At 40.6% G+C, this 17,020-nt stretch overlaps 1 protein-coding gene across 1 annotated transcript in view; it reads right to left on the bottom strand.

The window, feature by feature from the left end:
- DOCK1 (dedicator of cytokinesis 1) overlaps positions 1 to 17,020 on the bottom strand; it is a 541,297-nt gene that overhangs the window by 117,163 nt on the left and 407,114 nt on the right. The window contains 2 exon segments of the mRNA XM_030568323.1: positions 2,384 to 2,442; positions 11,103 to 11,203. Of these exon segments, the coding sequence (XP_030424183.1) occupies positions 2,384 to 2,442; positions 11,103 to 11,203 (160 nt within the window).

Genomic DNA, 17,020 nt, shown 5'->3' with positions numbered 1-17,020 from the left:
AACAGCCATTGGTAGGATGGGGGCCCCAACCTCTATCAGCCCATGGATCTGGGTCCTTGGACCACTGTGGGACTTCTGCCTGGTACCTCTTGTTGAAGGTGAGTGATGCCTTTTATTCCAGGTGTGAGGGGCACAGGAGCCTACTTCCAACTCTGAGGAAGAGTCTGAGTTGCCTGACCAGGAAAGTGTGGTACCACACAGTACTGAGGACTGGCAGTGTCTCTCTGGAGACGTAGGTACCATATATAGCTTGTTGGGCTTGCCTCTGGATGGCACTAGACAAGGAGGACTGGATAGTCTGAAATGGGCCACTATACTGGAGGCTGGATAATGCTACTCGCAAAGGAGCTCAACAAAGACTGCAGATTCATCAGTACCAGATGATTTGTCTCCAAAACTGCTGAAGAATCTGGTGCTGAGAGGCACAGGAGATCCTGCACTGCAGCATATGCCTTTGGCGTCATGGATACTGACCTGTTCTCCAAATGTTGCTGATGTTGCATCAAAGGGGTTGGTACCACAGAATGGGTAGGTCCTGATCACATAGGCACCAGTGTCAACGACTCCAGGCAAGATGAAGTCAGTACCAGGGAGCATCCTTTTTCCAGGGACACACTACCCTGCCTTTCACCCTGCAGGCTGGCAGATAGAACTGGGGACCTTGATCTCTTGGTGGAGGCTGGCTCCTTTGAAGCATTTTGTCTATGTTGCTTCCTCAGTAGTGGGGAAGGAGAGTGGTGCTGACTCTCTACAATATCTGTATAGCCACTTCTCTTGGCCCTCGTCCTGAGTGGGAAGGCTCTGATGGTGGACTGAAGGCTGCCTTCATGAGGAGGTAACAGTCTCACCTCTCTGTCCTTCTTAATCTAGGGCTTGTAGTCTCTACATATTTTACACCTGTCCCGGAACGGGACCCTTTCCAAGGCACTTCAGACACCTGGAGTGAGGGTCACTCACCAGCACTTCTTGCCATGGGTGCAAGGCTTAAAGCTCAAAGATAGAGGCATGCTCCAGTACTGAGAGTCAGTACCCAGATATACAGGAACCAACACTCTAAGTCAGTGGCTCTCAACCTTTTCAGGAGTCTGATTCATCTTGTCTACCATCAAATTTCAGCTCACTTAAAAACAACTTGCTTATAAAATCAGACATAAAAATACAAAAGTATCACAGCACATTATTACCGAAAAATTGCTTACTTTCTCATTTTTACCATGTAATTATGAAGTAAATCAATTGGAACATAAATATTGGACTTACATTTCAGTGCATACTATATGGAGCAGTATAAACAAATCATTGTCCGTATGGAATTTTAGTTTGTATTGACTTTGCTTCTTATGTAAAACTAGGCAAATATCTAGATGAGTTGATGTACCCTCTAGAAGCATAGACACTAACTCCGTGGGTGCTCTAGGGTTGGAGCACTGACTTCATGGGCTGGAGCACCCACAAAAAAAAATTGGCAGGTGCTTAGCACTCACCGGCAGCCAGTTCCCTCTCCCCCCAGTGCTTCCCCACCAATCTACTTCTCCTCCTCCCTCCCAGAACCTCCCACGTGCTGCAGATCAGCTGAAAAGCTGGGGTGGGAGTGGAGGCTTGGGGGAAGGAGTGGAGTGGAGGCGAGACCTGGGGCTGAGTAGAGACTGAGCATCCCTGGGGCAAGAAGGAAGCTGGCGCCTGTGTCTAGAAGACATCTGCATAACTCTGGTTGAGAACCAGTGCTCTAATTAACATTAAATATCTAAAATAAATAAATGAAAAAAATTGAAAAGCTCTATTAACTATGCCAAGTGCACTATAACTATATACAAAAAATCTGAAAGGGAGAACACCCGGAAAGCAAGTCAACACAATCCCACTACCAATCATGGGAGGCAAGAAGGAACTGAGGCTGGTTGGGCAGCTTCACCCTTTATACCATCACACAGCAGCATGACCAGTAGAGGACACATGAAACTCAACCTTATTGAGTTGTTGGTCACAGCAACAGAGAACTGAACCACCACTGTCAACCAGAATTGTTAGTCGTCAACTTTCATTCTGTCCCTTGTGCATATGAATTATGATACAGTCTCCAGTGACAGGATCATGTACACAGATGAGGATAAAAAAGATAACTGAACAGTTGCCATTAACTGAGCATCAACTATCTTGTGTGAGGCGAGAGTACTGGGGAAAAAATACTGTGTAATCATGTAATAAGACTATCTTAATTAAGCTTGCATGGGAAACTTCAACTCTGGCATTACTTGAATTCTGAGTGTGTGACTTTGCAACTATTCCATTATTTTAGGAAAGTTTTTTTTAAAATGCTATGTAGTTTTAAATGAATATACAAACAAAATGAGCGATCAAAACAAGAAGTGCTCTGACTACTCACCTAGGTTATACCACATGTCTCTGATCTCAAAACCAATTTGCCTCCTCATGTCACCATACCTAAAAAAAGAACACATTTCTTTATAAATGGCAGTAGGCAAAATGAATTGGATAGGACAATTTGAGTAGCATTTAAAAATTCTTAAGATCCCTAAAATTCCAAAATACCAACTTATACTAATAAAACAATTAGCACCATTCATTTAGTACTCTAAAACAGACAGTGGTATAAACCACACAGAAGAAGCATGGTAGCATAGTCAGGAGCTATGGCTCCGAGGCTTGGGTTTTAATCTCTACACTACTAGCTCTCCCTTGAAGGAAATATATTGCGATTTCTACAAAAGAGGTCACAGAAATGAGTCACCTGCGGGAATTTCTCTTTCCCATATCTGCATATTACATAACTGTCCTTTGGGACCATGAGGGTGGTCGTGTAGATTAATGAGAGTATTTTCCATTTTTCAGTCTCTAATGGTGGGAGAAAGCATACTGCACAGCTTTACAACCTAAAGAATATTTTATTTTTATACATATTCTTAGCATAATATAGATTGTCCTAGCAAATGAAATGAGAAACACATCACAACATACTTACACACTAAAGTCACCGGCACAAAGCCACAATCATTTGGGATTTTTGGATTTGAAGTTTATGCTGGGAAGCTGTGATGTCCTGAAACAGGGCTGATGGCATTAATGCTTCGTATCCCACCCTAATACTCACTACTTAGCAAACTATCATGGAATCCCTCTACAGTAATGAAGATCGGGGCCTAATCCAGCTCCCAGAAATCTTTGCAAAGCTTCCCACTGATTTTGATCGGGGCTGGATAAGGGCCTTAAGTGAGTTCCTAGAATATATTTGCTTGGTGGAGTATACATTTTTTAAAACATTGCTTTTCTCATATTAGCAAAATCACAACATTTGGTAACTGGCAAAGGGTCTCCCTGATATTAGTGTGGGTTAAAGAGATTCTACTGTATTTTTAAAAATGTCTGCTGCTATTTAACACACATAAAATCCCAGCTGAGTAGGAGTGATATTTGTTACACAAGTAAATAAAATCTTATGCTTCAAGATCCATGACATTATTGGTTGCTAAGCAATTTCCTCTCTCATTTTATTGCCTAGACAAATCTAATTCTATTAAAATTATAATTTGTAAAACCATTATCACAGAGTTTTATAAATCAGCAAATTTTAATAACTAGTCTTGTCCAAGACCTGATCTATTTACTTTTATTCTCAGACATGAAGAATATGGTGAAAGTCTGTTGATCTCTTACATTTCCTCCATAGTGCAGTGTATAGCACAGATTGGTGGAAAAAGAAACCCTTATAAGCTTCTCACCTTATATGAGTGGGTTAACAATCTCATTTACAACCTCTTCCTCCGAGATTAAAATATAAGGCATTTCCAGTCCGACCACCTCCCAAATTCTCCCTGCTCTTTACTCCTTGAATCTCCTACTGTTTCATGGATGGATACAGGAAATTTGCATGTCTATATGCACACACACACACAGATTTAATTTTGTGAATGTATGAAACATTATATACATACACAATTTATCATGCCAGTATTACCTCTACATACATGATGCATATGTACCTTATAAATGTATGTATATATACACACACATATATACATAGACACTCTCACAATTTAAATAAACAAACAAAGACACAGAGAGACAAATATATAATGTGGAGGTGATATCCATATAACAACTTGGAAAGATATGTGAAATTGTCTGGGTATGTGAGAATTAAATATAATTTACTATATGTCTATGACCATATTATCTACCTACTAAGCTAGCTGCCTGAGACCTACTCTAATATTCAATCCCCATTCTCCCAAACAGCTTCAGACACATATATTAAAAGTAAAAAACAAAAAACAAAAAATTACAAAATCCTCAGCCTATCAGAGAAGCATTTCCTCCTCCTAAAGTTACCCTTGCCTGAGGCTTGGGATGTGTAATATTCAGTGCTAAACCAGTAATTACCTTTCTGTACATAAAAATGTCATGATTTTGAAGTCTCTTATTTTACTGCCCTGTGGGGCCAGACACAGGAAGGAACCCAGCCTCCTCAGTAGGGTCCAGCACTTCCATCTAGCCCTGGAAAGGTATGAGATTATGGATTTTAAGGCTGTAACATTTCCAGGTTTTTTAAAAAAAGCCTCTCAGGTACATTTTGGAGGTTTTTATAGTCTTGTAATTTGGACTCCAGGTTAATAACCTAGCTTTTCTCACACAGGGATATGACAAACAGTCCCAATAAAAACAAATTAAAACTCTGAGTTTACTACAGTAAAATAGCTATAATGTATGTGGCACATAGAGAATACACAATAGTGTGGTATGAAGGTTATTAACATGAGTTTGAGTCATCTACATAACTCAGCTGTGACTCCATCTTTCATAACTAACATCAGCATCCCAAACTCATGTCCATAAAATACCACCCCATCATATATTCTCTGTAGTGCATGTATGTATACATAATTACACACACACACACACACGCGCGATGGTTCAGATTTCAAAGCTATCACATGGGGATCTGGATATCCAATTTCCATTGATTTTACTAATGCCTGGTTTACACTGGCAGGGATCGATCTAAGATATGCAACTTCAGCTATGAGAATACCATAGCTGAAGTCAACATATCTTAGATCAACTTAGAATCACTTATTTTGCGTCCTCATGGTGCGGGATTGATGGCCACCGCTCCCCCATCAACTTTGCTTCCGCCTCTCGCTGAGCTGGAGTTCAGCAGTTGACGGGAGAGTGATCGGGGATCGATTTATCATGTCGACACTACACGCGATAAATCGATCCCCAACAGATCGATCGCTACATGCTGATCTGGTGGGTAGTGTAGACGTACCCTAAGTATCAGAGGGTAGCCATGTTAGTTTGTATCCACAAAAACAAGGAGGAGTCTGGTGGCACCTTAAAGACTAACAGATTTATTTGGGCATAAGCTTTTGTCGGTAAAAACCCCACTTCTTCAGATGTATTGATTTCACTGCAAATTGGGTGTCCAAATCCCTTAGGAACCTTTGAAAACTTCAGCCTATATACAAAATGTAAACTACCTCGATTTTTTCAGACTGCAGTAAGGCAAATCTTGAGGAAGGGTTATCTAAGCATAATTATCATGCTTCTTGGAATAAATAATGCTGAAATGGTGCTGGTGGCATGAGACACTACACTTCAGGAAATCACAGCACCCCTCTGCTGTGATATGCTTGCCTATACAGCTACAGCTGATCTCATTGTGTTCTTTGAGTGGTTTGTGAACATTTTGGGCTTTGAGTGTTTTTGGGTGGAGAGAGGGATTGGCGGGGGTTTTAAGTGCCCCTGTTTGGTAGGTGGTTGAACATCATTATTTTGATACCCAATTGCTACAGCTACACTCTTTTCAGTGGCTACATAGTTTTCATGCTTCAGTACAAGACTGTATAATATTAAGAAAACAGACCTCTTTTAATACAGTAAAGCCCACCCTCTCATAACACAAAGGATTTGCCTTCTGAAAATGGCCTCAAACATCTACCACATATGCAGCTTTCAGTATTTAGGCAATGTGCTCACTAATGCTAACTTGTGGTCTTGGCAGAGATCCTATAGAGAGGAAATGTTTTTACAACATTCAGGAGATGGCTGTCACTGTAAGGCCAGATTTACACTACAAGACTTCTTCCTACAGAGCTATCGCAGGGACAAAGGAGAGACAACAGGAAACACAGAGGGGAAATCAAATCAATGTCTTAGATGTCTGTATACGCACAGTGATTACAAATGAAGTTTTAATGGTCAAATAAAGCAAAGGTTCCAAAGCAAGTGTCTCAAACATCATGGTGGGGCGAATTAGAGCTTGAACAACCATATCAAGGGTAAGAGCTCAGGCAGAGAGAGATGCATCCTGGAAGTGAATGGATGGCTGTGCAAATGGTGCTGCGAGGAGGATTTTGCCTTCACTGACCACAGGATCTTGTTCTGGGAAAAAGAACTGCTGAGTGTAGATGGGGTCCATCGATTGAGGAAGAGGAAGAGTATTTTTGGATACAGATTGGCTAACCTGCTGAGACAAGCTTTAAACTAGGTTCTATGACGGCAGGAAAGAAAACCCCATAGGTAAATCAAAAACATGAGACCTGGGTGATGAGTCGGAATTTGGGGGGATCATGGGCAATTATAACATGAATTCAAACAGGAACAGGTTCAGAGACGGGCTACTAGGATGATCCGAGGAATGGAAAACCTGTCATATGAAAGGAGACTCAAAGAGCTTGGCTTGTTTAGTCTAGCCAAAAGAAGGCTGAGGGGGGATATGCTTGCTCTTTATAAATATATCAGAGGGATTAATATTAGGGAGGGAGAGGAATTATTTAACCTTGGTACCAGTGTGGACACAAGAACAAATGGGTATAAACTGGACACTAGGAAGTTTAGACTTGAAATTAGATGAAGGTTTCTAACCATTAGAGGAGTGAAGTTCTGGAACAGCCTTCCAAGGGGAGTAGTGGGGGCAAAAGACATATCTGGCTTTAAGACTAAGCTTGATAAGTTTATGGAAGGGATGGTATGATGGGATAGCTTAATTTTGGCAATTGATATTTGATTATCAGCAGATAAGTATGCCCAGTGGTCGGTGATGGGATGTTGGATGGGATGCGATCTGAGTTACTGTAAAGAATTCTTTCCTGAGTACTGGCTGGTGAGTCTTGCCCACATGCTCAGGGTTTAGCTGATAGCCATATTTGGGGTCCGGAAGAATTTTCCTCCGGGGCAGATTGGCAGAGGCCCTGGAGGTTTTTCGCCTTCCTCTGCAGCATGGGACACGGGTCACTTGCTGGTGGATTCTCTGCAGCTTGAGGTCTTCAAATCACAATTTGAAGACTTTAATAACTCGGATATAGGTTAGGGGTTTGTTATAGAAGTGGATGGGTAGGGTTCTGTGGCCTGCTTTGTGCAGGAGGTCAGACTAGATGATCACATTGGTCCCTTCTGACCCTAAAGTCTATGAGTCTATGAGTCTATAACAGGGACAAAGGAGAGACAACAGGGAACACAGAGGGGAAATCAAATCTGTATCTTAGATGTCTGTATACTAATGCAAGAAGTATGGGGAATAAACAGAAAGAACTAGAAATACAAATGAATAATTACAACTATGACATAGTTGCAATCACAGAGACTTGGCAGGATAATACACATGACTGGAATACTGGTGTAGAAGGATACAGCTTGCTCAGGAAGGGCAGGCAGGGGAAAAAAGGGAGTAGGTGTTGTCTTGTGTATTAAAGATGCACACACTTGCATTGAAGTTGAGATGGAACAGGAAGAGACTTGTTGAAAGTCTCTCGGCAAATATAAAAGGGTAAAAAAACCCACAAGGGTGATGTCATGGCAGGGATCTACTGTAGACTACCTAACCAGGAAGAAGAGGTGGATGAGGCTTTTTTTTTTTTAAACAATTAACAAAATTATCTAAAGCACAGGACTTGGTGGTGATGGGGGATTTCAACTACCCCGTCATCTGTTGGGAAAATAATACAACAGGGCACAGATTATCCAACAAGTTCTTGGAATGCATTGGAGACAACTTTTTATTTCAGAAGATGGAGAAAGTAACTAGAGGAGAGGTTATTCCAGATTTTATTTTGACAAATAGGGAGGAACTGGTTGAGAATTTCAAGGTGGCAGGCAGCTTGGGTGAAAGTAATCATGAAATGACAGAGTTCATGATTTGAAGGAATGGTAGGAGGAAAAAGCTGTATAAAGACAATGGATTTCAAGAAGGCAGACTTTAGAAGAGAGTTGGTAGATAAGATCCCATGGGAAGCAAGTCTAAGGGGAAAAATAGTTTGAGAGAGTTGGCAGTTTTTCAGAGAGACATAATTAAGGGTGTAAGAGCAAACTGTCCCAATACGTAGGAAAGATAATAAGTATGACAAGAGATCATCCTGGCTTAACCAGGAGATCTTCAATGATCTGAAACTTAAATAAGAGTCCTATAAAAAGTAGAAACTAAGTCAAATTACAAAGGATGAATATAAAGAGCAACACAAGCATGTAGGGACAAAATTAGAATGGCCAAGGCACAAAATCAGATTAAACTAACAAGAAAACATTCTACAAATACCTTACAAGCAGAGGAAGACAAAGGACAGGGTAAGCGCATTATTCAGCGAGGGGCGAAAGACAATAACAGAAAATGTGGAAATGGCATAAGTGCTAAATGCCTTTTTCGCTTCAGTTTTCACCAAAAAAGTTATTAGCAATCTGATGTCTAATACAGTGAATGTCAATGTAAATATGGTATGATCCGAGGCTAAAATAGGGAAAGAACAAGTTAAAATTAGACAAGTTAGATGTCTTCAAGTTGTCAGAACCTGATGAAATACATCCTAGAATACTCAAGGAGCTGACTGAGGAGATATCTGAGCCATTGGTGATTATCTTAGAAAACTCATAAAAGACAGGAGAGATTCCAGAGAACTGGAAGAGGGCAAATAGAGTGCCAAGCCATAAAAAAGGGAATAAAGACAACCCAGAGAATTACAGAGAAGGCAGCTTAACTTCAGTACACAGAGAGAAAATGGAGCAAATAATCAAACAATTGATTTGCAAACCCCTAGAAGATAATAAGGTGATAAGAAAAATGACATGGATTTGTCAATAACAAATTATGTCAAACTAACCTAACAGCTTTCTTTGACAGGGCAACAAGCCTTCTGGATGGGGGGAAGTGGTAGATGTGGTATGTCTTGATTTCAGTAAGGTTTTTGATACTGTTTTGCATGATCTTCTCATAAACAAACTAGGGAAATATTGCCTAGATGGAGCTACTACAAGGTGGGTGCATAACTGGTTGGAAAACCATTCCCAGTAAAGCTGGTAAGGCGTATTGAATGGCGTTCTACATGGATTGGTCTGTGTCCAGTTCTGATCAATATCTTCATCACTGGATCACAAGCTAAATATGAGTCAACACTGTTGCAAAAAAAGCAAACATCATTCTGGGATATATCAGCAGCAGTGTTGTAAGCAAGACACAAGAAGTAATTCTTCTGCTCTACTCCTTGCTGATACCTCGATTGGAATAGTGTATCCAGTTCTGGGCACCACATCTCAGGAAAGATGTGGACAAATTGAAGAGCAAAAAAAATGACTAAAGCTCAAGAAAACATGACCTATGAAAACAGATGGAAAAATATGATTTAGATGCCAAGGAGGAGTAATTTATCTTTCCTTTGGTTAAAATAAAGATTCAGCCTTAAAAATGTGAGCACATTTAATCCTAATGATGAACCTTACCTGTTGCCTCCCATACCACTTATGGCTGCCATCTAGTTGTAGCCTAAAAGGGCTCTGAGATTTGGGCCATGACATGATTTCAAGGACATTTTGGGGTGAGGGCTGGTGCTGAGTGGGGGACTGTCGGGTAGGAGGGTTCCCCAACAGTAAGGCATTCAACTCTGGGCACCACTGGTTTCAAAGGCTGTGAAGCTGGCTCTACAGGTCCTAGCAACAAAGGTTTACTTGCTTCAGCTGAGTGCTGTGTGGGCAGGAGGACAGAGAATTAGGAAAGGGAGGAGGTCTAGTTTGGCTGAGTTGGGGTGGAACAGGGAGAAAAGTAGCAGAAAGTAGAGGGGGCCTGTGTGAATTGCTCTTTTCTTCCCCCTCCCAGGTCTCTCATTGGATTTTTTTGGGACTTTACCTCCCCTCAACTAGATGGCCCAACCCACAAGGGGGTTCTTCATGAACCAATTAAAGAAATGCCCCATACGTTGAGTAGCACTACACTGAGCTATGCTGCCTCTTACTACAACACAGACATACTGCACTTCTTTGCTGTCAGACAAAACTAACAGTGATACAAAAGGCTACATAAGCACAAGGGTGCTGAGATAGATGTGGCGAGGGAACTATAATATTGAACTTCCTAGCATGTGTGCCATTAATGCAGTATTTTGGTTGAAAATTTAAATACAGATTTCTGCACTAATTTATTAAAAATATTTGGATTTTGAAAGAGTCCACACACATTGTTTAAAACCACTAAATTGATTTTTATTGTCTCTAACGTATTTGCTCAGTGAAGGAAGCGCACACTATGCCTGAATTTAAAGAAATGGAGGCAATAATACAGTGGGCAAATCCTCTGTGTTCCCAAATCTTTGTGTCTTCTCATTTTGACAGGTTTTATTTGCTGTGAAATTTAGAACTTCAGTCCAGACAGTTCAAATTCCCTGTCCAGAGGTAGCAATGTAATCCCTTTTGACCAGGAAACCGTAAAAGTCTGCAGCTATGCAACAAAACATTCTTCCGGGGTATCACAGTGACACTGACTGTTTCACTGTAAAAGGCCTTTAGGAATTAGGCAATAAAGAATACAAGTGAAATGAGATTAGAATAAGCACAAACCTAAAGAGGATTTAAAAAATCTCCTTCTGGAACATGTTCATACTTCTGAAAGTCTTGACTATGAACGTACTGCAGCATAAGCCATTTCAGACCTTGATTCACTGGTAGGAACATATGCTATTTTTGATTCATAGTTTTAAAATCAACATTTCATTACATCACGATTACATGTAAATTTGTATGGATTTATCCAAGGAACCAAAGTAAAATTATGTTAATAGTCACTCAAGTTCTTGCTGATGGTTTATATTGAGACTAGGACTTACTTGTTAAGTATTTTGGCTCTTTTAGCACTTGAAAAATTCTCCAGTTGTAGAGATTCTTGTGTAAGAAAAGCAACAGCCAGGTGGAAGTAGTTGTTCCAAAGCTGAAAACAGAGAGATGCCAAGAATAAATACTATTAAATCTCTGAAGTGTTCTTCTACACACCTACAAAACATCTTAAAATACACAATTTATGCACATAAATATTAATAGAAAAAACAGACATCACCTTCTTGAAGAGATCTTAGTCCATCTCCATACTGTTTATATTTTTAATGAAACAAAATGGTCCATTTACACAAAATCAAAGGCATTTTGATTATTCAAACACATGAAATATGAATATGAGTGTGTGTGATGTTTTATATATATTTGACACCCCCATAATTTCATGCATATATGAATGAGAGTGTGTGTGTGTGTGTGTGTGTGTGTGTGTGTGTGTGTGTGTGAGAGAGAGAGAGAGAGAGAGAGAGAGAGAGAGAGATTTAAGTTTACTGAATGTCTATTAAAGTTTGCTGAAGGACAGACAGGGTTGGCTGCTCCTTGTGCAATTATCTTTGGAAATACTTACAGGAAAACAAGTCTGGAAGGGACCTCCTGGGTCCCCGAATCCAGTTCCCTGCTATCACAGGCAATCCCATCCCATCATCCAGTTCATAAATGTATCAAACTCCATCTCAAAATTAATTAGGTTGTTTGCTTCCATCACTACTGGAAAGCTGTTTCAAAACCTCACTCCTCTAATGATTAGAAAGCGTCTTCTAATTTACAGCTTAAATTTATTCATGATCAGTTTATACCCATTTGTTCTTGTGCCAACATTTTCCTTTATTTTAAATAATTCTTTTCTCTCTCTGGTGTCCTCCCCGCTGCTCCGATGAACTTATGAAGAGCAATCATATCCTCTCTCAGCCTTCATTTTGCTAGGCTAAACAAGTCAAACTCTTTTAGCTCCTGTCCTAAGACAGATTCTCCATTCACCTGTTCATCCTAATAGCTCTTCTATGCCACTGTTCCAGTTTGAAGTAATCTTTCTTGAACTTGGGTGACCAGAACAGTACACAGTATTCCGAATGAGGCCTTACCAATGCCTTGTAAAATGGCATTAACACTTCGCTATCTCTACTGGAAATACCCTGCCTCATTTGTCCTACGATCACTTTTGCCTTTTTCATGGCTACATCACATTGATGGCTCATAGTTACCCGATGATCGACTAATACACACAGGTTCTTCTACTCCTCTGGTGTTTCTAACTGATGAGCCTCCAGCTTACAGCAGAATTTCTTGTTAACAGTTCCTAAATGCACGAACTTGCACTTTGTACTATTAAATTTCATCCCATTTCTATTACTCCAATCCTCTGAGTCAGGTAGTTCTTCCTGTATAATATTCCCATCCTTTCTTGCATTGATTATGCCTCCCCACTTCATGTGATCAGCAAGTTTCATTAGCACATTCCTCCTTTTTGTGACAAAGTCATTAATGAAAATATTAAATATAATCAGTCCCAAGACTGATCCTTGAGGAGCTCCATTAGTAACTATCAAAAGAAGTTTCCTATAATGAATCTCAACAAATCACAACACTGTAATAATGTTAACAGTCTCCAGCCCACATTCCACTGTGTGTGGCTACCTCAGAACTTGGTTTCAAAGAACCATTGCCAGTATTCGCTCCTATTGATACACTATCTACTGCGGACTTCTGTCATAACATTTCTTTCCAGATCTGGACCTTAGCGTTCAAAATATGGATGTTAGCATGAAAACCTCCAAGCTTAGTTACCAGCTTGGACCTGGTAATTGCTGCCACCAGCTAGGAATTATACAGTGCCTAGCTCACTGTGGTCTCCCCAAAACCTTCCCTGGGGGACCCCCAGACTCAGATGCCTTGAGTCTTACAACAATGGGAACTAACCCCCTCCCCTTGTTTCCTTGTTACTTCCTCCCAGGCTCCCCTCCCTGGACGACCCTAGGAGATTCCCTGCTTCCAGTCCTGGAAACACAAGTACTGAGAGATCTAATGTCTCCCCCTCACCCTGAGGGTATGCAAAGTCAGGCTTAGTAAATCTAACACAAAGAGATTTTTCCCTTGACTTCTTCCTCCCACCAATTCCCTGGTGAGCTGCAGACTCAATTCCCTGGAGTCCCTACTAAAGAAAAACTCCAACAGGTCTTAAAAAGAAAGCTTTATATAAAAAGAATGAAAAAGGACATTAAAAATAGTCTCTGTATTAAGGTGACAATATACAGGGTCAATTGCTTAAAGGGAAAAAATGAATAAACAGCCTTATCCAAAAAGAATACAATTTAAAACACTCCAACAACTACACACATGTAAATAAAAAAGAAAAACAATATAAACCTATTGTCTTACTATCCTTGTACTTACAGCTTGTAATTAGAAGATTAGAAAGCCTGGAGATAGAAAAATCACTCTCAGAGCCGAGAGGGCACAGACACAAGACAAAGAACTCACACCCAAAACTTCCCTCCACCCAGATTTGAAAAAGTCTTGGTTCCTGATTGGTCCTCTGGTCAAGTGTTTGGTTCCCTGTGTTAACTCTTTACAGGTAAAAGAACATTAATCCTTAGCTATCTGTTTATGACAACCTCAAACCATTTTCCTATGTATAAATAATTAAATAATAAATAAATAAATAAAGTGCATGCATTTATCTGATTAAAAACTAAATTTATATGCAAATAAGGTATGGCCCTCATGCTCTTGGGAAGTTGCCAACAGGTCTCCCAGCGCTACAAAGGTTGTGCAAGATCACTGTTTTTATTTTTTGCGGTGGCAGACATAATTGTAAGGCGTACTTATTGGAAATATAAATTTTTCAATACTCTCTAAAAATATTTAATTGATTTTTAAAAGTCTACTGCCATAAAGAAATCTCTAGGTGACACAAACAAAACAAATTCGTTTAGTCTGGTATCTCTTATAGTATCTCCTAAACTAGAGCAAGGGAGAGAGGGAAGGAGTCCGGTTATGGCTCACCGGTTCTCTGGGCTAGCTCCAGATTCAACATGACATTCAGCAACCCCTAGGGTGCTCTAAGTGATGCCACTGACATAAGGTTTTTAATGGGTCCTATGCTAGTAGAGGATCAGGGCCGCCCCGAGGATTCAGGGGGCCTGGGGCAAAGCAGGGGAGCTGCGACGCTTGTACTCACCCAGCGGTGGTCCGGGTCTTCGGCGGCATTTCAGCGGCAGGGGAGCCCTTCAGTTGCTCCGCGTCTTCGGCAGCACTGAAGGGCCCCCCGCCGCTGAAATGTCGCTGAAGACCCGGACCACCGCCGGGCCAGGGCTCGTGAGGCCTGGGGCAAATTGCCCCCCTCTCCCCCTCCCCCCTGGGGCAGCCCTGTAGAGGATAGGCATAGATGAACTCTGCTCTGTCACACCCTCTACCTGCCTTCCCTATATCAGGAAGGGTAGAGTGCTACAGGTGGAGGACCCAGCTGTGGCATGTCTGTGCCAGAAGCAAGTTCTCTAACAGCAGAAAGCTGCACATTGGTGACCAGATTATGGCCCTTTTGCACTGTTGCTGTAAAGAGAATCTGGCTCACTATGTTATTCAGGCTTTGTTGACTGAACAGTGGAAATGATGGTTCCACACTGAGAAACCCTGCAACGGATCCTCAAACGTTTAAATCTTGAAGTGTTAGCTGATCTCAATTGTCAAGACAGAACAAAAGCAGAGAAGCAGTCTTTAAGATAGCCAGGCCCCAAATCAGTGCAGAGCTCTACAGATCAATAGTTATATACTGAATTAAGTTAAAACAGTGGACTTGTTACTCCACACTAACTCCCTGCATGGACACTTTTACTGTGCACTAAAAGTTCCTTTGTGTGCATTAGCTTAATACACTTTGGAAATATACAAAGCTAAACCACCTCAGGGTACCCTTTGTGCACAGTAAGAGTGTCCACATAGGGAGTTACTGTTGACTAGCTAGTGCACTCAATTCACATCCTAGCTTACTGAGCACTAACTTCCCCGTGTGTCTTCATCCAAACCTCAAACTCAGGCAGACACTAGTAAAATTGAGAGACTGCACTGTCCAAGTCTGATGAAAAGGTAACTTAGGGTTGAGTATCTTCAGCATATTGATGGAAGAGCAAATTAAACTACCTCACCATATCTCCTAGTAATTTCACAGTAGCAGGAGGATGAATGCACAGAATCCTGCAGTATTCCTCATAGGAGAATTCTTGGAGAAGAGCTGGATCATCTCAGAGAAACTAATAAAGACACCCAATGTGCCACTGCCATCTATATCTACACGGGGTCACAACTGAAACAATTCCTTGTGGTGAACAGTCATAGGCAGATGAGAGATTTAAAATAATCAGCAAGGACTTCTTTTTATTGTTCTTTACCCAGAGATCACTTACCAACCAGACCAGGACTTCTAGGACAGTCATGTCATAAATCAAATTGAAATAGGTCCAGGAAATCTGAGATTACTAGATAATGCAAGAGCTATCACACCACAACATCCTGAATAACAGCTTGTTTACACGAGAAAGTTGCACTGATTTTAACCTCTGGTGTAATTTTATATTAATTTAATGAAACTGGGACAAAACAGTGCATGGACATGCTTATTGTGTTATGAATGGTTTATCTTAAACAGATTCCTAAACAATTTAAAATGAACTGAAATAAGGGTTGTTTAAATCAAAATAGGGGCATTCACACAGTCTTTTACATGAGTTTAACTAAATTGGTTTAAAAAGTATACCGTTAAGTTAAATAGGTGCAATTTTCTCATCTAGGCAAGGCCCAACTTTCCATCAAAATGGAACATGAGAGCAGGGCTATAATGAGGATGATTATCAGTATCAAGACATGGCTTGATGGCCCCAATAATCACTTCTTTGAGATACACTGGAATCTTGCCCTCAAAATTTGTTGATCTTCTTTTTCTAATAACAGATCTGCTGTTTTTAGTACCTGAAAGGTGCATGGCTCCAATGAGTAGATTTCACTTGAAGTTCTTTAAATAGCTCTGGAAATTCAGTAGGTCAGGTTGACTGAAACTCCATGTTGTAGTTGTGCCTTCTCTCACACCTCACACATGCAAAACTGCCAACTGCAGAAGCAGCGAATTTGGCCCATATATGAGATTTGCCACAAATTAGGTAGAAAACTGCTCAGAGCAAGAAACACTTAACTCTGATTTCAAGTGCAGACAACCTAGATTCACCTTGCTGTTTACCACCCAGAACTGTTCTACTGACTGAAACTTCATAGATGCTAGAGTGGAGAAGAGCGAATTTTTCTTTGCCTACATTATGACAATGGCATAAGACTATAATGTGATAAGTCATAATAAAAGTATGATTTCCACTACGGACATGTTAGTCTCCTCCTTTCACCTGCTGCAATGTCATTTGTAACTTATCTCCTTGCAACTAAACCTGCCAAAATTAACTAAATGAAAATGAGTGTCACACATGGCAGGCCACGGCATTTCCAACACTGACCAGGATTTTTCCTGTTACTCAAAACAAGAAGCAGTCTTTCAGTGACACTGCTTCATGTGCTCACACAGCAGTTTTCCAGGCAAGGAGAAAGGCAGTGGAGTGAAACTGACTAGGACCACCTGGAAGAAATGATGTGTGAGTTCAACACAATTAGTGCTAATAAGAAAGGGACTGGGAAATACTCAGGCCTTTAAGGCTTTGTGATGATTCTGAGGAATAAGATATGGTGAAGCATTCTGGGGTCCTTCACTTTTGAGAGAAAAAAAGACAATTTTAGCATTTGAGCCATTTCTTGTTGAGGTGAAGGGCAGACCACTGAGAAGGGAATTGGCAGAACAGATTTAACAAGCCAAGAAAAAAATTTACAATTCAAAAATAGAAGAAAACTAATGAATTAATAAAAAGGACTATAAAGAAAT

Source organism: Gopherus evgoodei, chromosome 7 (genome assembly GCF_007399415.2).
Source record: "Gopherus evgoodei ecotype Sinaloan lineage chromosome 7, rGopEvg1_v1.p, whole genome shotgun sequence".
Taxonomy (NCBI): domain Eukaryota; kingdom Metazoa; phylum Chordata; order Testudines; family Testudinidae; genus Gopherus; species Gopherus evgoodei.
Note: the sequence above shows the minus strand (reverse complement) of the source record. Positions and strands in the feature narration are given on the sequence as shown.